Source organism: Callospermophilus lateralis, chromosome 8 (assembly GCF_048772815.1).
Source record: "Callospermophilus lateralis isolate mCalLat2 chromosome 8, mCalLat2.hap1, whole genome shotgun sequence".
NCBI lineage: Eukaryota > Metazoa > Chordata > Mammalia > Rodentia > Sciuridae > Callospermophilus > Callospermophilus lateralis.
Window position 1 is genome coordinate 38,121,848 of NC_135312.1, and position 27,231 is coordinate 38,149,078.

At 34.6% G+C, this 27,231-nt stretch overlaps 1 protein-coding gene across 5 annotated transcripts; it reads left to right on the forward strand.

Annotated features, from left to right (window-relative positions):
* The first annotated feature begins 324 nt into the window (after positions 1-324).
* On the forward strand, positions 325-25,383 carry Ociad1 (OCIA domain containing 1). Of its 5 annotated transcripts, none has more exons than XM_076863793.2 (9): positions 325-406; positions 1,784-1,846; positions 2,745-2,825; positions 8,756-8,809; positions 14,141-14,188; positions 15,311-15,446; positions 17,802-17,977; positions 22,155-22,307; positions 24,969-25,382. In XM_076863793.2, the coding sequence occupies exons 2-9, from the start codon at positions 1,789-1,791 to the stop codon at positions 25,004-25,006; spliced, it is 744 nt and encodes a 247-aa protein (XP_076719908.1). In that variant the 5' UTR covers positions 325-406; positions 1,784-1,788; the 3' UTR covers positions 25,007-25,382. The 5 variants fall into 5 exon arrangements, with proteins under 5 accessions (XP_076719908.1, XP_076719906.1, XP_076719905.1 ...); XM_076863788.2 differs by lacking the exon at positions 325-406 and adding an exon at positions 467-559; XM_076863789.2 differs by lacking the exon at positions 325-406 and adding an exon at positions 6,002-6,077.
* The last annotated feature ends 1,848 nt before the right edge of the window (positions 25,384-27,231 follow it).

Consider the following 27,231-nt stretch of genomic DNA (forward strand, 5'->3'; position numbering starts at 1 on the left):
AGGACACAAAGACTCGCGCAGAGTTCAGGGCAGACGCGGGACCCGGGGACCAGCCGGCAGTCGATCCCAGCGCACCGCAGTGCAGCTCGCTAGCGCCGCGTCCTGGGAGTAAGGAGACGAATGACGAGCCCAAGAGGGCGGGGCAGACAGACTCAGGCGTCTCTTCACAGGCTGCTCCGCGGCCGACTCCGCACGGAGGTCTTGTCGTCATTTCCTGTTGTAGGTAGACAGTGCTTCCGGGTCGCGGTATCTGGGTGCCTTCTTGGCGGTCGCGTCGCAGTCCACCCCCTCCCCCCCGCTGCGTTCCGCGCTCTTTTCTCCCTCCCTGCCCCCTCTCGGGTCCTCTCCGGACCTCGGCCCCCTGATCGGGGCACTTGGAGCCGTCGCCTACCGCTGCCGTCGGGAGGTGGGTGAGGTGGTGCACAAAGCCCCATTTTTGCTCCCCCTTTCCGCTCACTCACCACCTTCGCGCCGCCATCCACTACTTTGCACCTTCCGCCATTTTCCTGCCTCTGAGGGTGGACTGATTGCGTTTTGGGTCCCAGGCTCCTGAGTGCTGGTGACCGCGGGAGGCGAGGAACTGTTTGTGGGGGTGCGGGTGGGGAAAGTGGTGGCGAATGGTGCGTGTTGGTGTGTCAGCAGTGGCCAGCGGGAGCGGGGTGGAGCGGATGGAGGACGGAGTGCGGGAATCGAGGGTCGTAGGCCGGCGAGGGTTCAATTCTACTCTCTTTGGAATTACGAACTAAAATGATATTGTCTAGCGTCTTTGTCGGCCTTGACAGTCTCTAGGAAGGATGCTGTTGGGGAGAGCAAGAGGGTTTCATTTCACGGTTTTAGTTGATTCAGAAAGCTGCTCCCCTCCAGAACCTCAGTTTATCCTTTTTATTCCTTTTCCCTCTCTAAGGGGTTGGCATGTACTAGGCCTTAGGTGGTGAGTTGTTAACTAAATGAGTTATCCAAGAATCCAGTTGTAATCTTGGTAGGATGCCATTTCCTGTTTTTAATGTGAATTGTTTTAAAAATGAGATTAATCATGATCATCTGTAAAATATAATATTCTGTAATATTCTGTACAATATGCAGTTATCCGGTGGTCTGGTCTTTTAAAATCCCGAGGTATGGTTTAAAAAAGGGCACTAAACAAAGAATAAATAAAAACATTCTTGAAATGCTGTGCGTTTTTAAAATCTCAGGTATTCGTCTAAGTTATTTGGAAAGGAAGAAATTTGAAGGATGTGGAATTTGCTTTAGTTTTCCCGTACTGGGAGAAGGATGTGACGTCTTAGTTATTCTTTTTTGAGGGGAGGGGCGTACAGCTTTGAGGGAGAGGTTGCATGTTTCCTTATGATTATTGCATTTGTAAAATGGAATCCCAGATATGATTTGAGATTTTTCTTTTATTTGGGGAATTCGCCTAATTATTGGGTATAGGTTTCTGTAAGGACCAATACGTAGACTAATATGAAATAAACCAACTTAAGGAGAAAAAGTGTCTGGTGTTTTATTAATGTCTTTTTATATTATTCGACTAATAAATACGTATAAAGCACTTCTTTTTCAACGAAGGATGGAGTGCGGGAATTGAGTCCAAATTAATTAGTAGATTTATGCTTTTTTTATTTAGCTATTTTTGTTACATGAATTAAGATGTAGTAATTTTTGGTAAATATTTGTTGTTTGATTGTCATATAGACTAGTAATTTTACTACATCATAGGTTATATGTATTTGCTTTGAACTATGGTGGCAGTTTCTAATATTTAATATTAATGTCTTTGATACAGGAAAGATGAATGGGAGGGCTGATTTTCGAGAGCCAAATGCAGAAGTTCCAAGACCAATTCCCCGTAACTATCATATTAACTATTTATAATTAGAAGCGCCTTTTTTTTTTTTTTTTTTTTTTTTTTTTGTGGTGCTGGGGATCCAACCCAGGGTCTGGTGCACGCAAGGCAAGCACTCTACCAGCTGAGCTATATGCGCCTAGAAGCACTTGTTTTAAAATTTTTTTTTAGTTGTTGATGGACCTTTATTTTATTCATTTATCTGTATGTTTGATTTGAGAATCAAACCCAGTGCCTCACACGTGTGAGGCAAGTGCTCTACCACTGAGCCACAACCCCACCCTAGAAGCACGTTTTATGTAAGATAATTTTCATTGCCTGAGTAACCGTAGCATCTGGGCAGGCTTCATGGGGCTGTTACTTGTGTAGTCACAGGGCCCCATGCTTGATTTAATGCTCTAGTTTTTATCTTGAAATTCTTAATTTGAACAAGGGTCACACATTATCCTTTTGCACTGGGTCCACCCCATTTTGTAGCCAGTCCTGACTAGTAGGTTGTAGTGCTTACTTGTTTGCAGTTAAAGTTTGTTTTAGAAGTTTAGAGATTACCTGTTTTCATTACTTCACTTTAAAAAAATGTTGGGTATCATTAATATTCAGACTAAGCTAATTTTCTCTTTTCTTCTTTTGGTACCAGGGATTGAACTCAGGGGCACTCAACCACTGAGCCACATCCCCAACCCTATTTTTGTATTTTATTTAGAGACAGGGTCTCACTGAGTTGCTTAGCACCTTGCTTTTTCTGAGGCTGGCTTTAAATTCTTCTTTCTTCTGTCTCAGCCTCCCAAACCTCTGGGATTACAGGCATGCACCACTGTGGCCCAGCTCAGACTAAGCTAATTTTTCAGACTTAAGTTTTATTATGGGTATTTTATTATTTTCCAATTTTCCTTGCTAAAAGATATAGGAGCTGATTACATTCCAACAGAAGAAGAAAGAAGAGTCTTTGCAGAATGCAATGATGAAAGCTTCTGGTTCAGATGTAAGTTCAATTTTCTAATCAACATAATTTTTTTGTTTGTGCTGGGAATTGAACTTGGGACATTGCCTTGCTAGGCAAACACTCTACCACTGAGCTACATCCCCCAGACTTCAATATAGCTTGGTCCAAAATTTGTACCTGCAATTTTGACCTGAATTTATATTTGAAATTTAATACTTTCATATAGAACATATATGCTTTTGCATAGTGTGGTTGTTTCTAAAACAATAAGGAAATAGAAGAAATGTGCATTTTCTAAAGTAATTATTTCAAATTTTTGTTTCAATCATGAGGTAATTTTGTCAATAATAATGGTAATAACATTTATTGAGTATATTTGGATTATATAAAAACAACTCAGTTGGGTTGATAATTATAACCCTCACTTTACAGGGAAGGAATTGAGGTTTAGAGATGTTAAATGAGTTAGCTAATGTTACATAATGGCAAGTCATGATGTTTGAACTTGGAAGTCAGGTCTGTCTGAAACAGAAGCTCATGATTTTAAGCCTTGTACTTTAACCATCACATAATAAAAACTGGTTAGTTTCCATTTTTTAAAAAGACCATTAAATATTACTGTATTACCAACTTTTGATCATATATCAAGATTTTTTTTTAAATACAGAGAATACTATAAGTGATGCATAAAATATAATCTTACTTTTAAATAAAACCCTGGTATTATTGCTTTATCTTGAGACTGTAATCTTTGGCAATTACTATTCTAACAAAAGGCAGAATGGATTTTAAGGAGGAAGAAGGGGACAACTTAAACAATTGAAGATATACCTTTTCAGTCTGGAATGTATGCTTATAGTGTACAAGGTACTTGATTAGAAGATGAGTTTTATGAGACATAATATTTTTCCCGAAGTAGTTTTATGATGTAGTTGGGACAAAGTTAACACATGAAACATATAAGGATTATGTGTATAACTGCAATAGGGACTTTAAGTAGAGATAGAGTGTATTATAATGAGCCAAGGCAGAGTCTGCAATAACTTGATCTCTGTTAGACCCTTGAAGCTGAACTTTTGGAGCAGAAGACTTTCATTGAGAATAGAAAATAAAATAACAGGAGTTAAAAGGTTTGATTCATTATACGTTTTAGGTTCTTGGACAGAGAGGATGATATTGTTTTTTAAGAAACTTTAGCAGTGTATTGGATAGGAAGGATGAGAAGTTGTACTTGGTGAAATCCCTTATGAGTGAGCTTTTGCAGTAACACAGGCATATAGTTTTTGAGGAAGTATAGTTGAATACATTTTTGTTTGACCTGGAGAAAATGGGTAGGCAATGAATTTTTTAAAGAACAAAGGATTTTGGTGGGGAGGAATGCCAGGGATTGAACTCATGGGGACTCAACCACTAAGCCACATCCCCAGCCCTATTTTGTATTTTATTTAGAGACAGGGTCTCACTGAGTTGCTTAGCGCCTTGCCATTGCTGAGGCTGGCCTTGAAGTCGAAATCCTCCTGCCTCAGCCTCCCAATCCACTGGGATTACAGGTGTGTGCCAGTGTGCCTGGCTAGAACATAGGATTTTTACAAAGATTGACAGTAGAAGGAAGGAAGGAAAAGAGAAAAACTTTAAGATAACCAGCTTAAGAAACTTGATTTTGATGATATCACTAATTAAGAGTTACAGTTATACTGAATTTCCTTGTTTGTAGGATAAAATAAGGTTAGTATGGACATTTTAAGTTTTTGGTACAACAGGTTTTTTTCAAGTCTTGATGACTCAGGATTAAGAAAAAAACAAGTCTGATAATGTTTGGAATTATTGTAATGTTAGACTGAGGTTTACATAGATACTGTGCTGTTCAGATTTATTTCTGACTGATAAATTTATGTTGCTGCACATATTTTTAACATTCTAGCTGTAACACCATTATGTCAAAAGTACGTTAAAGGGCAGTGAGTGCTAGGCATGATTTCTGTGTATGCCTAATTGTTAATGGTAAGATATGTGGTATATGAACAATAGAATCTCAGTAATTTCTGTGTATTAAAGCTAATTAATTCCAAATTGAAGAGACAAAGAGCATGCAATAATGACAGACTGAAAAGCAGATTATTAACTGTATGTTATATCTCAATTATTGGGAAATTATAGAAGCCAAAAAATTGCCAAGTAGCAATTGACTTTGTTTTGTTTTGTTTTGTTTTGTTTTTGGTACCAGTGATTGAACCCAGAGGCTTTTAACTGCTGGACCACATCCCCCACTCCAGCCCTTTTTTTTTTCCTTTTGAGACAGATCTTGGCTAAGTTGCTGAGGCTGGGTTAGAACTTGTGACCCTTCTGCCTCAGCCTCCTGAGCTGCTGGGATTATAGTAGTAAGCCACTGCTCCTGGCACGGTCAGCTCTTAGATAACCTAGGTATACACCAAACATTGCATATATATAGAAGTTTGGGTGTAACCAGATGGTGTGAAATTCAACATATAATTATTGAGAGGACTTAATATTAGGAAATTTTGTACTTTAATATTTATATCTTCAAATGTTATTCTATGCAGTGACATTTTCATATTTATATAAATGAGCAATGGAATTCCTGATACTTTGGAGCGTGTAGATTAGGAAAAAATGGTGAAAAAGGCATATAGGAATATGTAGAAAAGTACCAATAATAATTTTTAGACCTTAACTGTGAAGGTGTCATATTTCTAGGTGCTTAAAAATTGTGGCCCTGTGAGTTTTTGACTAACCAAAAAAAAAGTCTCTTTGTCCAAAACACAGGTAGTAACACAATCTGTACATAAAAAGTCAGTTTCTTGCATATTATGTTATAGTAGTTCTTACCTTTGGAATTACTGAAAAGGTCTATGAATTCCTATTTGCACCAGTTACAGATTGTTTGAATAATATTTTGCTCATTTTATTTCAAATAAAATGGTATAATCAGTGAAAGGGTCAGACTCTGAGTGAGGCCCACCTGTCTAAATTAAAATCCTAGTACTGGGCATTGAATCCAGGGCCTTATGCATGCTAGACAAGCACTCTACCAACTGAGCTATCTCCCAGCCCGAATTCCACACATTATTAACTGAGATTTGGGGCAAGTTCCTGTTTCCCTGTTTTCTTATCTGTAAAATAGGAGTGATATCTGCCTATTTCATGTAATTGTTGTAGAGATTAATTTAATTTTAAAATTTGTTGACTATTGCCAGGCGCATGTCTATAATGCCAGTGGGCTCTGTATACTGAGGCAGGAGGATCATGAGTTCAAAGCCAGCCTCAGCAATGGTAAGGTGCTATGCAACTCAGTGAGACCTTGTAATTCTGAATTTAGAATATCATGTTGCTATTGTTGAGAGGAGAAGAGTTTAAAGAATTTTAGGAATCTTTGTATTAGAGATGGTTGGGGCTGTGGTCATAATGTACAATTAGGGTTTGGTCAGGAGTATTATTGATTTACCTAAAGAAGCATTATTTAACAGACTCTGAAATAAGAGTCACTCAGTATAATGGAAAAAACCATTGACCTAGGAGTCAGAAGACTTAGATTCTGAATCTAGCTATACCACAAACTAACCATGTTCATAGCTTAGAGCATATAACTTGTCTTTTCTGGTCTCAATTAACTCTGATTAGAATGAAGACTAGAGAATCTCTGAAGTACCTTTCAGTTTTACCTTTATCTTTTTTGTGAGATGTAAAATAGAATACGTGAGTTGAGAAGAGACGTTAGACCTAATCCATTGCTCTTTTTATAGCACGGGAAGTTAAGAGAAGTATACAGATGTGGTGAATGGAAGAACTATTACTAGAATCTCAACCTGACTGTTACTCTTGAGTATTAAATGGGGAAATCATTGTCCATTGTAGAGATGGCTAACTAACTCATCACCTTTTATCCTTACATAATTCTTCAGTGCTACGTGTTACAATCCTTGAACCAAGCTGAATGATGCTGTAATTAGAAGGGATTTATCCTTTGAAAAACTTTAAATAATACATGAAGGCATTCTAACCAGCTAACATTAAAGAGACATTTTTTTCCAACAAAGGTAAACTCTTTTAGTAGAATAGTAAGGAGTCAAACCATAGGGTTTCTGCAAACTGCCTAATGACAAAGCCAATGCCTTATTCCAAAGTTGTGGGTTTTAATCATGAAATTTCTCTAATAATTCAAATGTAATAATTTGAAAGTAAATAAGTAATTAGTTTTTAAGTAGTCCATATACTTTTGAAAAGAGTTGAGGAAACTATAGCCCATGGACCAAATCTGTTTTTGCATGCAATGAGCTAAAAATTGGTTTTACATTTTTAAATGTTTGAGGAAAAAGAAAAGGAGGAAGACTATTTTATTAAATGTGCAAATTTCATGAAATTGATATTTTTGTATCCATAAAGTTTTATAGGAACACGGCTCTATGTCCATTTATGTATTGTCTCTGGATGCTCTTCCCTTAAAACAACTGTTGAGATGGGACAAAGACTGAGTATGGCCCACAAAACCCAAAACATTTATTATTTGGCTGTTTATAGGAATGCATCTGCCAACCTTTGGTCTAAAATAGGAGTGTCTTCTGTGGCAGCTTCCAGCCATATTTAACTATTTAAATTTGCATATGGTTTACAGGATTCAGAAACTATGAAAGGATACAGAACAAAATCAGGAAAAGGAGTCTGTAGTGAAGTCCAGAGGAAGCTAGGTGCAAGCTTCTAAGATCTTTTCCTAGTGGAGTCACACACTAAGGATGTGCTTAATTTCTCCACCAGCTAGTAATGATACGAGTTAAATGTTGTTCACTAGGGAAGCTCATTAGACTCAAAGCCACGGTTTTTGGAGGGTGCTGATATCAGCGTAGCAGATATCAAAGTTCCAGATGCCCAGACAACGTGGTACTCACCATGAAAAAACAGATTAGGTTCAGTGAGCATTTTACCTGTTTAGGTAAATTAGGTAAAGTTTTATATCAATGTAGAGAATTCTTTTTCCATTCAAATTCCCAAAGTTGCTTTGCTAGGACCAATTCCAACTCCCATCAAGGAAATCTATTAGTGCTTGGGTAGAGAACAGTGATTCATAGGTGAATTTGTTTTGTTTTGTTTTGTTTGTATTGTGCTAGGGATTGTACCCTGCCCTTGCACATGGTAGGCAAGCACTGTACCACTAAGCTACATCCCATGTATTTTTAAAGTTATGAGTTTCTTTGAAATTAAAATGAGCACTTAGGATTTCACTATCAATTAATAGTCATTATAGACAGAATATTTCCTTATGGCAAAATTACATTTAAAATAGATTTAAAAAGTGTATTTAAAATGTATGCTTATTTATTCTTGCCCCAGCCTCCGTGTGATTATGGTCAAATATATTTGTATTTTGGTTCACAACAATGTAATACAGAGCTTAAAAGCTTGAGATCTGGTGTCAGACAGATTCAGTAGAATCTGGGCCTGCCATTGAACTAGTTGTATGACCTGTTGCAAGTATCTTAACATCTCTAAGCTTCATTGTCCGTATCTTTAAAAGCGTAATGATATTATCTACCTTATAAACATAAGAAAAAGTAAATGAATAATATATGTAAGGCACTTAAACATGCTGCATGGAATTTTGTCATACTCAGTGACTTTTCTTTTAGTTGATTTCTGGCTTGTTCTCTTTTTTTGCCCTCTCCTTCTCTAACTTCAGATGTAACTCTTAGTATTACTTTTGTCTCTCTTTTTTTAAAAATCTTTATTTTGTTTGTTTAGTTTTTTTGGGTTCTTGAATTATATTTAATATTTTGTAATGTTCTTAAATTTAAAATGCTTCTTTCATGCTTTCACCATTCATACAGTGTAACTTTTAAGATGAAGCAATCTCTTATTTTAATGTGCATTCCTATGATTTTACTAATAATCTATCCCCTAATAAATTCAAGAGATAGTTTTCCTTTGTTGATAGTGACAATTTTTTTTTCTCTTTATAGCTGTGCCTTTGGCTGCAACAAGTATGTTGATTACTCAAGGATTGATTAGTAAAGGTAAATACTTAATACTTTGGATTTATTTAGCATTTTGGATATCATGTTTGTTTTACATTATTTTTCTGATTTTAAATAAGATGATAATGTATCCTATTAGGTATTATCATTGATGAATTTCCTCAGTATCAGAAGGGTTTTGTCTCCATGAACCCACTGACTTGATTATCTTGATTTGAGAATTTGGTGTTTTACATATAGCTTAACAACCTGTAAGAATAAGAAGGTAATTAAGAACTTGTGGATGGTTTGTAGGTAGAGCAGCAGACCTGGTCAGGTGGCTCAGCAGTATCATTCTCACTTAAGAGATTGTTAGAAATGCAAATTCACGGGCCCCATCCCATACATACTGAGTCAGAATCTGTGAAATGAGGTCCTGGAATCTAAGTTTTAAGAAACTGAAGGTGATTCAGATGTACTAGTTTAACAAGTCCCTGAGGGCAACTAAAGTCTGTTGTTTTGAATATTATATTCCTGTGGAACTTGAGTTTTAGATTAGCATTAAATGTATCAGTCTTTGTGTCTTAAAATTTAGTGGTGCCAGCAATAGTATTGCTCATGACTTTTATTTTGTTAAGTATCAGCGTGGTGTATCTTATATCTGGGAAAGTGTCCCAGAAAATAGTCATGACTCTGGTGGGATAGCCTCCATGTATTCTAAAAACCTGTTCTTTTAATTAAGCTCAAAATGTGACTTTGATAGAATATTTTAGCTTTCTCACATAGCAGAATAAAGTACGTAGATAATCTTGACTCCAAAACAATACTTTTGAAGGGAAGTGGGAGGATTTTGGGAGGAAAAATTTATTTAAAGAATTTCTAAGGAATCTCATTATAATGTGCTGCAAGACAGGAATTTTAAAATTGGAAACAACTCCAGAACCAATTAAGTTGTTTCATAGATGAGTTTGGATTTGTATTTTGAAAAAAAGAAAACAAAAACACCAATCACATTACTTTGAAGGGAAAATTGGCATAGGGAGAAACAATTAAGAGTGGAGAAAAAAAGATTTTATTAAACGTTTATGGGTTTTAGTTGTAGTTGGATCCAATAACTTTATTTCATTCGTTTATTTTTATGCGGAGCTGAGGATCGAACCCAGGACCCTAAGCATGCTAGGCAAGCGCTCTATCCCAGCCCCAAGAGTGGAGAAATTGTCTGCCTGTTTTATAGTAATCCAATATGTCATTTATTAATGATTGTTATGAGGGAGGGGGTTATACAGAATAAATACAAGAGCTGCCAGTAGTTCATTTGAAGAAAGAAATCTGTGTGATCACACACTGAAACAAGTAGAAGAAAATTTAAATGTTTACTTGAATTGTGAGATTCAGAAGGATGTTCAAAGATCTCTGTAGGGCTGCTATAATCCCTTTTTTGGGGGCGGGGGTACCAGAGATTGAACTCGGGGCACTCAGCCACTGAGCCTTATTTTATATTTTAGTTAGAAGTAGGGTCTCACTGAGTTGCTCAGCACCTCACTTTTGCTGAGGCTGGCTTTATACTCCCGATCCTCCTGCCTCAGCCTTCGAGCTGCTGGGATCATAGGCGTGTGCCACTGTGCATAATAGGAACACTTTTTGGAAGAAGTGAGTTTCAGAGGATGAGCAGGAGTTTGCTTAAAAGACAAGGAAGACTATATTAGGAAAGAGGGAACTGATCAGAACAATAAGCTTAACTTGGGAGGAGGCAGTCAAGAAACTCAAAGCAAAATCATGTGGGAAGGAGTGAAAACTCCATTAAATTACTAAGAACCAAGAGAAGGTACAGTTTGTATTAGGGCACAAAAAAGGGAACGTTTTGGAGATTTGGTATTTACATGGAGTTAAAGACTTTGGACAACTTGAGAATAAGACAGAAATGGTAAAAATTAGGAAAAGAATTCAGAATCCCCAAGACATTTTGCATTTCATCTAGATGCTTGGCATTTTGTATATGCTTTTGTCCATGGTGTGTCATACTTAACTTGTTCTTAGCTGCTCCCTGATTGTTCCTGATCTATTATAAAAGAAAGAACATAAAAAAGAAAATTCTCTCCTACACATTTCCAGTTTTTTCCTGACTCCTCAAATTTGAAGTACTATAAATGAGTGCTTCAACTTTTTACTTTTTTTAACCCATTCAAGTCTGTGTCATTGATTACTTATATATGTATTTTCATTTTGTTATGTCTTATTTGAGGTATTAGGGATTGAACCCCAAAGCATTCTACCTCTGAGCTACTCCCCAACCCTATTTTTATTTTTATATTTTTTGTGGTGCTGGGGATTGAACCCATGTTCTTGTGCATGCGAGGCAAGCACTCTGCCAACTGAGCTATGTCCCCTGCCCCCCAACCCTTTTAATTTTAGTTTGGAGACAGGCTGAGTTGAACTTGGAATCCTGTGCCTTAGTCTTCTGAGTAGCTGGGATTATGGATGTATGCCCACCATGCTCAGATAACACAATTTCCTTGTTTCTTAATTTTGATGGGCAGTTTTTGTTCTTATCCTATATCATATAATTTTCACCAGTTCTTGAAACATTCTTTTCATATCACTACCATGATAGTGCACACTAACACTTTTTTTTCTCCCTCAGGCAACTCTTCCACTTTTTCTATGAATTTTGAGTGTCTGATAGGAATTACATACTATTTTTCATATATAGCACTAAAAGACAAAGGTATATTACCTTTTGGTTTTTAGGTTTTCTTCTGCTTGTCTTAAGAGTGTTGGTGTTCTTTAAGTTCTCCTTTGACTTTTAGTTATTGGTCTATGTATTATTATTTTTTTTTTGGTGGTGTGGGTGCTGGAGATTGAATTTAGCACCTCATGCATATTAAGCATGTGATTTATCATTGAGCTATATCTCCATCCCAAGTCTATACTTTTGCCTCACAAATTTGAGCTTCATTGACCATTTTTTGCATCTAAATCTCCGTGATTTTCTCTAGCCTATGTATCTGTTACAATGTTTTAGTATCTCCACTTGGATGGCCCTTCTAAATGGCCGTCAAACTGAATTTGTTTTTCCAAAACCAGTTCCTCCCACCTTTCCACCCCTTGTGTCCGAGTGGCATCACTGACATCCAGGAGTCCAGGGCATTATCCTTAACTTCTCTTAACTGCCTTGTCTAATTAATATCATGTATTCCAATTCATTCATTTCTCTGTCAACTATCTAGTTCCATCTGTACCATCACTATAATTAATGCAACCATATGTTGCAAAGAGTATTGCATTAACCTTGAACAAGTCAGTTTGCCTCTGTCCTTGCTACTTCCCCTCAGGAAAATGGGCTGTCTCTAGCAGCTGTCAGAGGGCAACATAATGTACATAATTGACAACTCAAATATTTGGGTGGATAAATAGCAACCACATGCTGTATTCTGTTTGTCTTAATTCTCTTCGTAGACTGTAAGCTTCATTATGTGCAAAGAAAGTGTCTTATTTACTGTTTATTGTCAGTGGTCTGTAACTAGTTGGGGACAGAATGAGGGATCAACTTATACATGTATAAATGCAAATATTTTAACTACTCTGCTTTTTCTCCTCTTTATGATCTTGGTGGTATAGATGAAAGAACCCCAGGCCAATAGTATGGATTCGTTTTGTTTTTGTACTTTAATGACGTTAAATCTTGCAATTAAGTATTCGATATATTGTTGATTCTCTTTGTTAGATTCATCAGTGGTATGCTGAGACTGTCTTATATCAGTTCCTGAGAACTAATTGTTAATTTTCAGGAAATTTGCAAGCCAAAGACATTTTGGTAGCTTTACATCATGGAAATTAAATTAATTAAAATCTGGGCTTTTTATATGGAAAAATGGTTTACCTATATAATACTGGATTCTTCTATATTGTTGCATGTAGTTATAGATTAATTATTCTCATTGCTATATAGTTTTCTTTCTGAGTATACCACAGTTTATCTATACTCTATGTTGGCAATTAGGTAGTTTTCAATTTTGACTATTATAATAAGTTCTGCCATGAATAAAGTATCTCTTAGTAGACATTTTTCTGGGTTATAAGATTATGAATATAGTTTATTCAGCTTTAGTAGATACTTTGACATAGTTTACATTTCTGGATTTTTCACCAACACTAGTTGTTTGTGTGTTTCCTGTGTTTTAGCAGTTGTGGTAAGTGAGCAGTGATACTGATTGCAGTGTGGTTTAATTTGTGTCTCCCTCTAAAGAAGTGTTGAGTACCTTTTCTTTTGTTTATACCTCATTTGGATATATCCTTGTTTGTAAATTATTTACTGATGCCTGTTGTCCATTGTTTTCCTTTGGTTTGTCCTGTTTGGAGTTTGTATATATTCTGGTAGTGGGTCTTTTGACAGATACATATGTGTTATAAGTATTTTTCTTCAACTCTGGTCAACTGTAGTTCTTAAGGTTAATAGTCAGGTTTATTGAGTTTTTCCATTATGATAAGTGTTTTTTGTGGCTTCTATAAGATATTTGTCTATTCAGTGACATAAAGATATTTTCTTATGTTTTCTTCTGTAAGATTTTCTTTTTATCTTTCATATTTTAATTTTCAAGCCATCTGTAATTGTTTTGGAATAGTATAAGGTGTAGGATCCAGTTACATTCCCACTGTACACTGTACTATGTTTTGAAGGGATGATTTTTTGTTTACTGCAGTGTTGCCTGTCATAAATTAAGTGCCTGTCATAAATTATGTGTGGGTCCATTTCTGGGCTCTTCTAGTGTTGGTCAATTTACCTGTTCTTGCACTTACACCATACTATTTTAATTACTTTATCTTTATCACAGGTTTTTGTATCTGGTGCTACTGGTTCTCAAATTTCTTCACTTTCTTTAATATTACCTTGGCCCTTCATGTTGCACATGGTGTATTTTCTTTATTTGTCTATCTATCTATTTATTTATTTATTTTAAATATTTATTTTTTAGTTGTAGTTGGACAAAACACCTTTATTTCACTTGTTTATTTTTGTATGTGGTGCTGAGCATCAAGCCCAGGGTCCTGTACGTGCAGGGCGCTGAGCCACAACCAGCCCCTGCACGTGATGTATTTTAAAATGCTTTTTTTGGTTTGTTCTTGGTTCATAGAAACATCTTTTTTTCCTTTATCTAGTAACTTCGTATTAAGTATCTTTATATTCATTCACCTATTCTAATAATTTTTATTCTTTCTGGATTTTTTTATAATTCTGTTTCTGAATTCACTTGCTTCTCTTTTAAATAGTTTAGAGTTCTCTGGGTGCTTAAAAATGCTAATATCAGCAGCTAATATTTAAGGGTATCCTGAACTGATTTTTTTTCTATTCTCTTAACAATGTTACTCAAAAATACTTAACTTGTTCTTTAGGAATCCTTTCAAGTCATCCCAAATATGGTTCCATCCCTAAACTTATATGTAAGTATGATCAACACTGTTTTTTGTAGCTCTTTTACCTAAATAAAACCATAAATTTTATCAAATGTTTTGACTTATATTAGTTGTGTGGTTATATGCTGTGGCAACTTAATTTGTTTAAGCTTTTCATTAAATGAAGTACTTGGATATTTTATTAATATCAAAATTCATGAATTACTTAATGCTTTCCTACCTCTTTTTAATAAAGTATTACAACTATTAATTTGAACTTACTTTGTAAATACACAGTATTTAAAAATAAATTATTGGTCTGTTCATGGGGAAAGTTGTACAGGTACTCTGATTGATCACATCATTGTATTTAGAATTAAGCTTATTTTAAAAAATCTTTTTAGTTTGCATTTTGCAATATGGCTAATAAGAAGCTAAATTTAAATTGTTCTTTTAAAGAATCTGCGGCTTTTCATTAAATCTTTTTGGATTACCCTCTCTTTTGTATTGGATACAGCTACATGGTGAAGTGTTTGCTTTGGACTTTAGGTTATACTTTGGAATACATTATTTTAAGGGATTTGTTGCATGTAATTTTATTTTTAAAGCAGTCTTATGAAATTGGCTAGGCAAATAGTATGATACCCATTTTACAGAAAAATAAATGGCCCAAATCCCTGTTACTAGGCCAGAACTCTGCTGTTTTGATTGCTCATCCATTTTTCTTTCCAACATACCTTTACTACATTTCCTACCTATATTTAATAATTAGTATATTAGAGCTTATTTATTTATTTTAAAATATTTTTTAGTTTCAAAGGACCATTATTTTATTTATGTATATGCGGTGCTGAGAATTGAACCCAGTGCCTCACACATGCCAGGCAAGTGCTCTGCCACTGAGCCACAAACCCAGCCCCTAGAGTTGATTTATAACAACTTTATTTTGGCTTATTTTCTTAGGGAAAGTGAATTATTTCTGTAGAATCTATAAACTCTTGAGTATAATTTAATGTGGTCTTTTTACCATTATTTCAGGAAATTTCAGTTTTGTAAACCAAAGACATATTTTAGAACCATGCTTCTAAAAAAATGTTTTGTTAGTTTTTTGGTTTTTTTTTGCCTAAAAGACCCATTCAGTCACACATTTTGTTTGGTGTTACAATTAAGTTGCTTGCATCATGGGATACTTTGCTGGAAAGCTGTCTTATGTGAAAACTTGTCAAGAGAAATTCAAGAATCTTGAAAATTCCCCTCTTGGAGAAGCTTTACGATCCGGACAAGCAAGACGATCTCTACCGCCCGGGTAGGCCATTTTCTGATTTTCACTTAAGAGTTTTTATTGTTAAAGAAAAAAATAACTAGACAGTATTATAATTCAGTAAATGAAGCATTGCATAACTGATGAACCACTGTAAACTTGCTATTTGCTATAGACTAAAGATAATTTGCATTAAAAGATAGAGCCATTACTTTAAATAGAGCTTAATTCTATTGGGCATACATGTCCCAGAATAAAGGATTTATCTTTGTTCAATTTGTCACTTAGCTTTGCTTCACTGTATTTTGGGTTTTTCTTTTGAATATCCAAATTTTGTTTTTTAAAATAGAGGTAAAATGAACTGAGCATTTTACTAAGTAGGTAAAATAACTAATTTTCTTTGAGGTATGTAGTATGATAATGTTTGTTTTGGTATGCGACTTCATTATAGGAATCATAGTTAATTCTTGATTAAATTTCAAAAGTGAACTGATACTGAATAAATTTCTGATGTAAATCAGTATAAGTATTTTAGATAGTTTATGTTGGATTTCATAACATTTGGAATCTTTTAGTTTTTTAGTTTTTTTTCTTTAAACCAAATTCTGTAAATCAGGCCACAATGAAAAATAAAAAATAAAATAAATAAAATTTGTAGGCACAAAGTTGTTTACAACTTAAGTAGAGAAGAACTGGAGTTGAACTAGTGCCCAGTGAAGGAGAATGGTTTAAGTTTTATCTTTTAACAGACTTTGTGAAGGTACTTAAAACTATAAGTCTGTGAAGCATTGTGATGAAATGCTTTTGATACACCAATATGATAAAGTATAAAATCATATGTACTTAAAATTGTCTTTTAAAAAAATTTTTTTAGTTCTTAATGAACACAGTATCTTTATTTATTTTTACGTGGTGCTGAGGATTGAACCCAGTGCCTCAAAAGTGAGAGGCAGGCGCTCTACCACTGAGCTACAGCCCCAGCCCTAAAATTGTCTTTTTTAAAAAGTACTGCTGGAAATTGATCCCAGGGTTCCATACATGCTAAGCAAGTACTTTACCTCTTAACTATATCTCCAGCCCTTTTTATTTTAAGATAAAGTCTCATTAAGTTGCCCTGACTGGCCTTGAGCTTGGAATCTTTCTGCTTTGACCACCCCAGGAGCTGGATTTAGAGGTGTGTGTAACCACACCTGGATGTAAAATCCTCTCTTTAAATAGAAGTAAATATTGCAAGAACATTGGAAGTAGATAGTAATAATGGTTGTGGTAGATGTTTTTTTTTCCCTTTTATACCAAACTTTTCAGTAATTTGGTCGTGTTACTTGTAATTAAAATAAAAATAAGCAGTTTTAAAAAACTCATGTTAAAAAATTTCAAACTTTTGGGCTGGGCTGTAGCTCTGTGGTAGAGTACTTGCCTTGTACGTGTGAGGCACTGGGTTCAATCTTCAGCATCACGTAAAAATAAATAAATAAAGATATAGTGTTCATCCACAACTAAAACAATATTTTAAAAATATTTCAAACTTTTAAGTCTAGTAAACATCTAGTGATGTTTAATCTGTTACTATTTTTTTTCAGGCAATGGTTTAGTTTTTATATGGTGTAATGTAGATAAATTAATTTGGATAGATTGATAAATAAGTAATAAAGTTTTTACGTAGATTGGTAGGTAAATTTTAATACATGGCAAGCAAGCATTCTAAACCTCTTATTGAGAGAGTGTGTTAACCTATATCTGCTTTAGCAAATTAGTGTTTATATGGTTTCCTAATTGTGGAAGTAACTTCCCAGTTAATGTGGGAAATGGACATGTTTAGTGAAATTATTGATCTGAAGTACTTTTTATTTCTAAGAACTTTAAAACATTAAAATTATCTACAAAACCTAATATTTAGGAAGTCAGATATGTTTTGTGTTTTCCTTGTGAAAATTTTTAAGTTATTATCCTTGTGATACATATTCCTTGTGATAATGTTTAAGTGGGTTAAAACATTTTTTAATGCTTTGTGTGTGGCAGAAACATTTTATTTTGCTACTTAAAAATAGATATGTTTAGCCAGGCATGTAATCCCAGTTACATGGGAGGTTGAGGTGTGAGGATCACAATTTGAGGCCAACCTCAGTGATCAAGTGAGGCCCTGAACAACTTATTGAGACCCTGTCTCAAAATTTTAAAAAAGTTGCCTCACATGTACAAGGCCCTGGGTTCAATCCCAGCACTACCCAAAAAAAAAAAAAAAAAAAAAAAAGGGCGGGGGCTAAAGCATCTTAGTTTATTCCCTAGTGTCACAAATAAGTTAAAATATGATTATAGAAATTTGAAGTTGTTTTCAAACCTTTATGCTTCAGATATAGGCAATGACTTATTTTTCTTACACAGTGTGATATTCTTTTACAGGCATTATTCTCAGAAGTCAAAATATGACTCAAATGTGAGTGATCAGTCTTCTTTTGTGACATCCCCAGCAGCAGACAACATAGAAAAAGAGATGATACCTCGTTACGAGCCGATTCCGTTCAGTGCTTCTATGAATGAATCCACTCCCACTGGTATTACTGATCATATTGCCCAAGGTAGAAACTTCTCTTGAAATGAATTTCAGCATTTTATGGTCCAACGTATGTATAAACTTTATTTGATGATCTTTTCTGCTTAATATCACCTGTACATTGCACTATCAGCCATCAACCTAAACTCATCCATCAGTCTAATTCAACATGTTTTGTTCCTTTTGGTCATTTGTTTTTTCATTCACTCAACATTCCTGGAAGACCAGTAGGTATCAGGCATTCTTGCTAGGTATGGAAGACATAAAGATAAAACTTGGTTCTTGTCCATAAGAAACTCTCAGTCTGTTAGAAGGTAAAACATAAGGATAAATTACTAATAGGTTCCAGTGATTGAAAGTACTCATACATGTTTTGTGGAATAGAAAAAAAGTGATAAATTGTGCATCAGGAAGTAGAGGCTTCAGGAAGGCTAAGGATATATTTGATGAGCCAATCTTAAAGCCTTTCAGCTTTCTTTCTTTGAGAAAAAATAATACTTACCTGCATTACAGAACTGTTGTCAAGTGAGAAAACCCATGGGAACATGCATTGTCAAGTTTTTATAAATACTAGATCAGTTTTGGAGTAAGGCCTGGATTTGAATTGTTGATGTTTGCTAATTATGTGGCCTTGTAATTACAGTTGCAATAAGTAGCTAATTTATAATTCCTTGAGTTTCTTGATCTCTTGAACAATGATAAAGCCTCTCAACTGTTGGGATTAGATGAAATAATTATAGGCAGTGCCTTGTAGGTAATATATTCAGTTCCTTTTTCCTTTCAGTCTAGTCTGCAGTAGAAGTGGGAAATTAAATCAGGAGGCAAAGATCTGTCTATAATTCCTTACCTAAGATCTAAAAAGTTTTGAAAACCACCCCTACCCCCCAAATAAAATCTGACTTGAGGGTCAGGGATGTAGCTCAGTGTTAGAGCAATTGCGTAGCAATTGTGAAAGCCTGGGTTTGATCCTCAGCACTGCAAAAAATAAAATCTGACTTGAACTCACTTGGCGGCAAACCCTGACCTAAACAAGAATTATAAATATATCCTTTCCTTACTTTACCTAAAAGGAATTTTTTCCATTTTATTGTAGAACCATTAGTGTTTTTGCTTATTATTCATTCCTGTCACAAACCTCTGAATGGGGGATATTAAGTGATGTAGAATATATACTATGATCATTTCAAAAAATTCTGAGAAACTGAATTGCAAAACATGTCTAACTCCAAGGATTTGGATAAGGGATTGTAGATCTCTGTTGAGTTCACTTTAAAGGTAACTTTGAAGTGAATTCAATTAAATCAGCAACTGGGGAGTTAATAAATAATGCTCAAGAAACAATGGGGTTTTTTGTTTGCTTGTTCAAAATGGAAGAGATTTGAATCTAAATGTAGGTTAAAGGGAGGAAAAGGAATGTAGGGGAAAGAGAAGTTGACTGTAGGTCAAGGAAGGTTTGAGAAGATGCAGACTAGGATTTAGGAAAGTCAGAATATAAAGTATCCACTAGACATATCACTATGTGATTAAAATTAAATTTATTTATTTTTTAAAAAATATTTATTTTTTAGTTTTAGGTGGACACAATATCTTTATTTTTTATTTTTATGTGGTGTTGAGGATTGAACCCAGCACCCCATGCATGCCAGGTGGGTGTGCTACCACTTGAGCCACATCCCCAGCCCTTAAAATTAAATTTAAAAGTCAATTTCTCAGTAGTTTTGGCAGCATTTCAGTTGCACAGTGGTCACATGTTAACATCTCCCTTGTTGGAAAGCACCAATACAGAACATTCTCACTAAGGAAAGTTTTGTTATTTTGTTGGTAGTACCTTAGAATGAAAGACAGGGGAGAAGGCTGATTATTAATCTTGTAGAAAAGTCAGGAGAGAATGGAAGATTGAATGTTTAAAGAGACTCTTGAGTTTTGATGAGTTGTTGAACCTCTTAATTTTCAAGTTTTCCCCTGTGCCCCTCCTGAGTGGTTACAAGCAAAGGACTTCGTCTAATTACAATGGGAAAGGGGGTGGGCAGATTCAGAGAATGGTTAAAGTCACCATCTTATTTCCAAAGGTAGCTCTTTGTCCTTCACTGTGTATCATTTTTCAATCTCAGATCCATTTCCTGTAGTCATGCTCCAGCTCTTCCCTTGTAATGATTTGCATCCTTCCTGCCATTTGCGTTAGAAAATTCTATATTACATAATTTGTTTTCTACATAAAAGCAAACATAAAAATCCTTTTGATATCTACCCACAGATGATAGCAAGACCCATATTTTAATATTATTTTATGCCTAATTTGTGGTAGCCATCCATCTGTCCACTGCTCTGCTTTCCATTTCCTTCTCCAAATCATACTTGCCACTTTTCAAAAACTGCTCTTCACATGGACCCTCATTGGCTTCCTTTGCTTTATTCCAGATGCTATCCTCCCTTACCAGGCCAGGGTACCCTCTCCTTTTGTTTAAATCCTATTTGTTCCCTTAGTTCTGCTTTCTTTTACCAGGAATTCAAAGAATTATTAATCTCTTCAAAGCAGAAATCAGTCCTTTATAGCTATTAGATACCATAGGTAGTTTATTACAATTATATTTAAAGCAGTGCTGTTTTACATTTTATTATTCCTTCCAGCTCTTCATAACCTTCCCAAATGAGTAAATCATGTTCTCTTTACAATGTAGGACTATTTTCATTTGGTTTTATAAGTGGGGAAATTTTCCCCTAATCTTCTATCTGATTTATGTTTGATTTGACATAGGATTTTAGATTAATAAAATATTTTTCTTTTGGATAAAAGTATTAGACCTGGAAGGAACTCTAGAGAGCATCTAGTTAAATTACCATGTTTTGCAATTGGGAAAACCAAGATATGGAGAAGCTTAGTGATTTGCCCAAGGACATTCACTAATTGTCAGCAGAGTGGGAATTAGAACCCAGGCTTCCTTAAATATATATATCCTTCAGAATTTAAAAAAAAAAAAAATTATAGTGAAAGGAAATTAGTTCAATAATTATTTATTACTAATGTAATACAAAATGTTTTAAAAACCCAATATAAGATTATAAATTTTTTTTTTAGCATTCTCTTTTCATCAGGAAAAATTGAGTTTTGGTATATTAGAACTAATTAGGAAAAACTTAAATCTCTGCTCTGTATCAATACAGTGTATATTAATCAAAATAAAAGATCAGGGTTGAAAACAATATTTAATATATAGTTATATTTCTTGGAAAATTCTGATTATTTGCTTGGACCTTACCATTGAGTTCCAAATAAGTACCATCTATAAAAATTGAATTTTAAGATATTTTAATTAATATATTATTAATGATATGCTCAATTTGTATGTTGCATTAAAAAATACTACTTCTGTTGTGGTTAGTAAGACTTTAAGTACTAGTGCACTGAATGTTTTGTTAGTATCAGTAAATTTGTTTAAAAATGTTTATATGGCCCTGCTATTTATATGTTTTATGAACTGTTTAGTATTTGATCTTGTCAATATATTAAAGGGGAATACTTCATTAATTTTTCATTAGTATTTGATTCTTTGATAATATATATTGTTCACACTTTGACTCTCTTTGGGAGAGATAAAGAATAAATGCAGATTTCCAGGCTGAATAGTTAGTTCTTATCCCACCTCAGTAAACAAGAAGCAAAAACCTACTCTGGTTAAAGGCTATTTCTTATAATTTTTAGTAGTTATTTTCAAGTATTTTTGTTTAAATACATAAAGATGGTAAATTGATTTTTTAAACTGAAGTTATTTGTATAGATTCTAGTTATTAGAATATCTAATTATGGAAATGTTAAAAGAATGTACACTGTGTCAAGTGTTGTTCATTTATCACCAGTAGATTTATTTCTTTTTAATTCTGTACACAATATGAATGACATTCCAGGTTAAAATACTAGCATTTTAAGCAGTTTATACTGTGTTACGTATTATATTACTCATTCTTTTTCCAGCCTTGATTTAGATTTAAAAATTTTTGATGTTGATTTTAAATTTTAGAAATGAAAGCTTAGTCTATGATTACCTTGGGGAAAGTATTGTATCTTTGGAATGGTGATAAAATTCTGATTCTTATATTTTACTTTATTCTATTTTGATATAGGTAAGAAGCTTTTGCAAAACTTAGTTACTTTGGGTTTATCCAAATCCTTTTTACCATCATTTATTAACTGTTTGTTGTTTTAGGACCTGATTCCTACCTTGAAGAAAGTCCCAAAAGAAAAAATATTACATATGAGGAATTAAGGAATAAAAACAGAGAGTCATATGAAGTTACTTTAACACAAAAGACTGATCCCTCAGTCAGGCCTATGCAGGAAAGAGTGCCAAAAAAAGAAGGTATGCTAGTTTAGTGTGAATCATGTAACTTTTAGGATTGGAAACTGAAGTATTAGTTTAAAACATTAATTATATTGATATGTGATTTAATTGTTTAAGTAGGCAGTTCACAATAGTTATTTCACAGTTATCAGTTCTACCATTTTAAGGTTTTTCAAAAGGCTATTTTGTGCTAGGAAATAATGAAGTCCAAACAGTAAGACTTGAGATAGTGAGACTAGTTTGATAATAGAATGTAGAAATTATATAACCATTTTATTTTCCCCTCATAAGAAATCACCTTGAAAACTGATATCTTTTTTCTAGCAGTACATTTCTTGCATAACTAGATTTGGTGATCCCAAGGTTGATGATTGGACTGTACTGCCACTTTTGGCAGAACCACAGAATCATGACTGAGTAATAAGTCATGAAAAAAGTAATAAGGATTACTTTTCTTGTTAAGTTTAACAGTACTTTATAATTAATAGTCAATTTTTAAATAAAAATTTTGTCATTTTCAAACAGCCATATAATACCCAAAGTAAATTTTCTGACATAGCTGTTTACCTCTAAAGTAAAAGGGCATTTTGAACAGGTTTTTGTAGGCATTTCTGAATAGAATTTTATTATTTCTCTCTAAAGGAATTTCAGAGGATGAGTCATTGTTTCAAGATTTTCTATTTACTACTTTAAAAATCAAGGGGGTCGCTGGGGATGTAGCTGAATGGTAGAGCATTTGCCTGACATGCACAAGGCCCTGGGTTTAATTCTCAGCACTAGTGCCTTCTGGAGAGCCATATGCCATAAAGATTTCAAAATTATGTAAAAATCCTAAGTATGGGGTTGGTGGTCACTAGGGATCTAAACCAGGGCCACATGCATTAGGCTAGCACTCTGCCACTGGGTTATATTCCCTATTCTCAAGACAGTTTTCTCATTTCTCATTGCTAATGGTTACTTCACTTAGAATTGCTTTTGTAACAATATTACATAATAATTAATTGATGCTACATAATTTTTAGTTTTGTAATGGGTTTGGAATTTATAATGCTTATTGTTGTTTGTCATAAAAAATGTTTAACATAAACTTTATGCATACAATGATCTTTTCTCTGTATTATGTCAAGACTTATTGATTCTTTGTTCTGCTTAATAATTTGAGGATTTAGACTGTAAGCTCCTTGAGGGTAAGAAGTAGTATTTTTCTCATTTTTATAATCTTTTGTCTGCATAGTGTAGTACCTTGCACTCATCAGTAGTAGAGCATTTTGGTTGGGCATTGGGTTGTAATAGAGGTTACGAAAAGAAAATAAGGTGGACACTTTGGCACTTGCTGACTTTTGACATTTTTGGTTTTAACTAACAGTCTTAAAAGTTATTTTACATGACACAATAATGTAGAAGTATGAACTTTTGATGGGCGTGGTAATGCCTGTAATCCCAGCGGCTCTGGAGGCTGAGGCAGGAGGATCTCAAGTTCAAAGTCAGCTTCAGCAAAAACTCGAGGCGCCAGGCAACTCAGTGAGACCTTGTCTCTAAATAAAATATAAAATAGGGCTGGGGATGTGACTTAGTGATCGAGTGCCCCTGAGTTCAATCCTTGGAACAAAAAAACTATGAACTTTTTTCTTTATAAACAAAAATTTTTTTGTGTGCTTTAAATAATTCAAAAAACCTGTTTCTTTGATTTTTTTTTTTCCTACAATATTCTTGAATCTAGATAGAAAATTTACATTAGTACAGTGTAAAATCATGGTGTGGAAGTTTCACTAAAAGTTTTCAGCTTCATTGTATGTGGACTATATTTATTGGTATTTGTCTAATTAGAAATTCAGACAAATACATAAGCACATATTCTGTTAGCTGTCAGAGAAACATTACCACACATTATGTAGCTTCTAGAAAATTCCACCGCATATTCATGAGAATTGAGAGCAAGGGGAAAAGGCAAAATGTGAAGAAAAGGGGTATATAATATCTTAGTATAATAATGAAAGTTTTGACACTATGTATTTTTTTGAAGGGTTCACATTATGATAATTGCTTCTTTATATTGTTATGATTACTTTGGTCCTCTGAACAATTCACCCATGGAGCCTATATAGAAAAGAAAAGACAGCATGTTTCACATTTTAATTTTATGTAAAGTTCGGGAATATTGGCATCAATTTCCTTCTTGTAGTTTGACAACTAATGCAAGAGAAAAGTAACCATAATTTGAAGACTTGACCATTTGTTTATTTTTTTGAAAAATAAAATTCAAATTTATTATTTTTATTTCTGGTAACTTCTTTTGTATAAGCTGTAATATATATCACCTTTACTAATGTGTAGTAAAGTTGTAAAGGCACCCAGGCTTTGAACTTGAATTGACCTATTTCAATTTTGGTTCTGCCTGTTAAGGTGTGTACCTTGGGCAAGTTACTAATCTGTTTTCTAAGCCTTATAGTTAGAATTGTGTTTACTTTATAAGATTATTATGAGGATCGAGTATTTATGTAAAGTTCTTGATAAAATGCACTTATAGTTATGAATAACCCCTAGTTCACAGAAGTCTAACCAGCCCCTTTTATGAGAGGGAAATGAGAGGGAAAACAATTTTCAGTACAACAACAAACAACATAGTGTCTTTAACTTATTACTGTTTGGAATCATCAATTATTTGTGCTTTTTTCCTAGTCAAAGTAAACAAATATGGAGATACTTGGGATGAGTGAAAAATTACATCATTGGACCTACTGAAGGAGTTTCAATATCCAGCTTCATCTAGGTGGTCATGAATACCTGCATGCTTTTGAGCTCAGCAGCAGTCTTCATAAACATATTTAAAACTAAATCCTGGGTTTTTGTGGTTTGACTTATTATGATATTTTGTAAGACATGGATTTTGGTGTTAATGTTGTGTAAATGTAATCACCATAGGGAATGCTATGAATGATGGTATTATACCATGATTTTTGTACAGTTTGAAATTGTTTTTAAGTTACAGAGCAAAGATACTCAAACCTATCAAGAAACTGATGCTCAAGAATCATTGTATATAGCAATCAGTGATATCTGCATGTGGAATTGGGGTGGGTGGGTCGGGGGCGCAAGCATTATTTTAAGTGTCTGACTTTACATCATCAAATTATTAAAAAGGCTTTCTCTAGTATTTGCTCTATTAATGTTTATGGTAAATAAAATGTAAAGACATATGCCACACCTCCATTTTATGGTTTTATTTGCAGTTCATTTCTCTTTAAGTACAATTATAAGTGGTGTTTGGTAGGGATTGAAAATAAGGTTATGTGTGAATATTAAATAAGATGAATATAATCCATGTAGATAAATCAGTATATAGTAAATAACTAAATGCCTTTAAAAAGCAAGTTGTCTCAGCTTTCCACCACTAACAAAATACCTAATCTAATCAAAGAGAAAGTTTATTTTGGCTCATAGTTTAGGAGGTTCAAGTCCATAGTTTGTTAAACTTGTAGTTTGGGTCCATGGTGAAGTAGTACATCCTGGCAGAGCAAAACTACTAACATTGGAAGTAAGGGAGCAAAGAGAAAGAAGAGGCCATTTTCTCACAAGACCCTTCAAGTGCATTTCACCCCCAGTGAAATTAGAACTGGCTTGGCACCACTCTGGTGACCAAGCACTTAACACAAGGCCCTTAGGGAACATTCAAGATTCACACTACAGTAATCATGTTCTCAAAGTTTGTAAATTACACAGGAATAAACGTTAAAGTTAAGTAATTTCAGTATTTGTTTCTGGTTCAGGTGAACTGAAATTGTATGACAGAAACATTTTCCAACTAACTTGCTACAAACCATCCTAGAATTTGATGACTTAAGACAGTCATTTACTATCTTAGATTTTGGGGGTTGGGGGGAGTTCGGGAATTAAGGAAGGATTCAGGTGAGTCATTTGGCTCTGTTTCAAGTTTGCAGCTATGTGCTAGATGAAGCTGAACCTGGACCACCAGGTTCACCTGGCCATCACTCTAGCATTTAGTCATTTTGAGATTTTGCCATGACTGGGTTAGTTTGGGCTTGCTTATGGCATGTTGCACTCAGGGCATTGTGGTCTTTTAGGGGGCCCTAGTGAGTGTCTAGGAAATTTGTTCAAAGCTGTATTGCCTTTTGTGCACAATCTAGCCTCCAAAGTCATGTAGCATCATTTCATTACAATTCTGCCTGTCAAAGGCCAGGCATATAGATTACCTACTTCATCACATTTTAAAATGAGCATGTGGGGTAGATGTTGCAATAATATTTTCAGTCTATCATTTGGTCTTAGTAATTCGTATCTCATGGGCAAAATAAACTCATGCCTTTTCCAAAGACCTCCAGTTGTAGCCCATTATACCAGCCTGAAGTCTCGGATCTTGTCTAATCAGGTCTAAGTATGGATGAAGTTTGGATACAGCTCCTTGACTTCCAATACTCTCAGTCTGAAGACCTTTGAACTTAAGTGATAAGTTATCTATTTTGTTCACTCCAGGTACAATTAATGTTATGGGCCATAACATCACTATTCTATACATTGCCATTGAAAAAATGTAAAATTTGGGCTGGGGATGTGGCTCAAGTGGTAGTGCACTCACCTAGCATGTGTGCGGCCCGGGTTCAATCCTCAGCACCACATACAAAGATGTTGTGTCCGCCGAAAACTAAAAAAAAACATTAAAATTCTCTCTCAAAAAAAAAAAAAAGAAAGAAAGAAAAATGTAAAATTTTCATGTGCATCATTTGTCCATAGCAATTCTGAAGTCCAGCTACTTCACATGGCCATTCTACTTTGCTTCCCACTGGTTATTCTCCCAGGCTCTTGGTCCTGCCCTATAAATCTATTTTTCATAAAGGTTTTTCATGTTTGCAGCTGTGTAGTGTCCTTAGCCTAGTCCCTGCTCAGAAATCTGAGGATCCAAAGGCCTTACACCATCGGCCCAAGC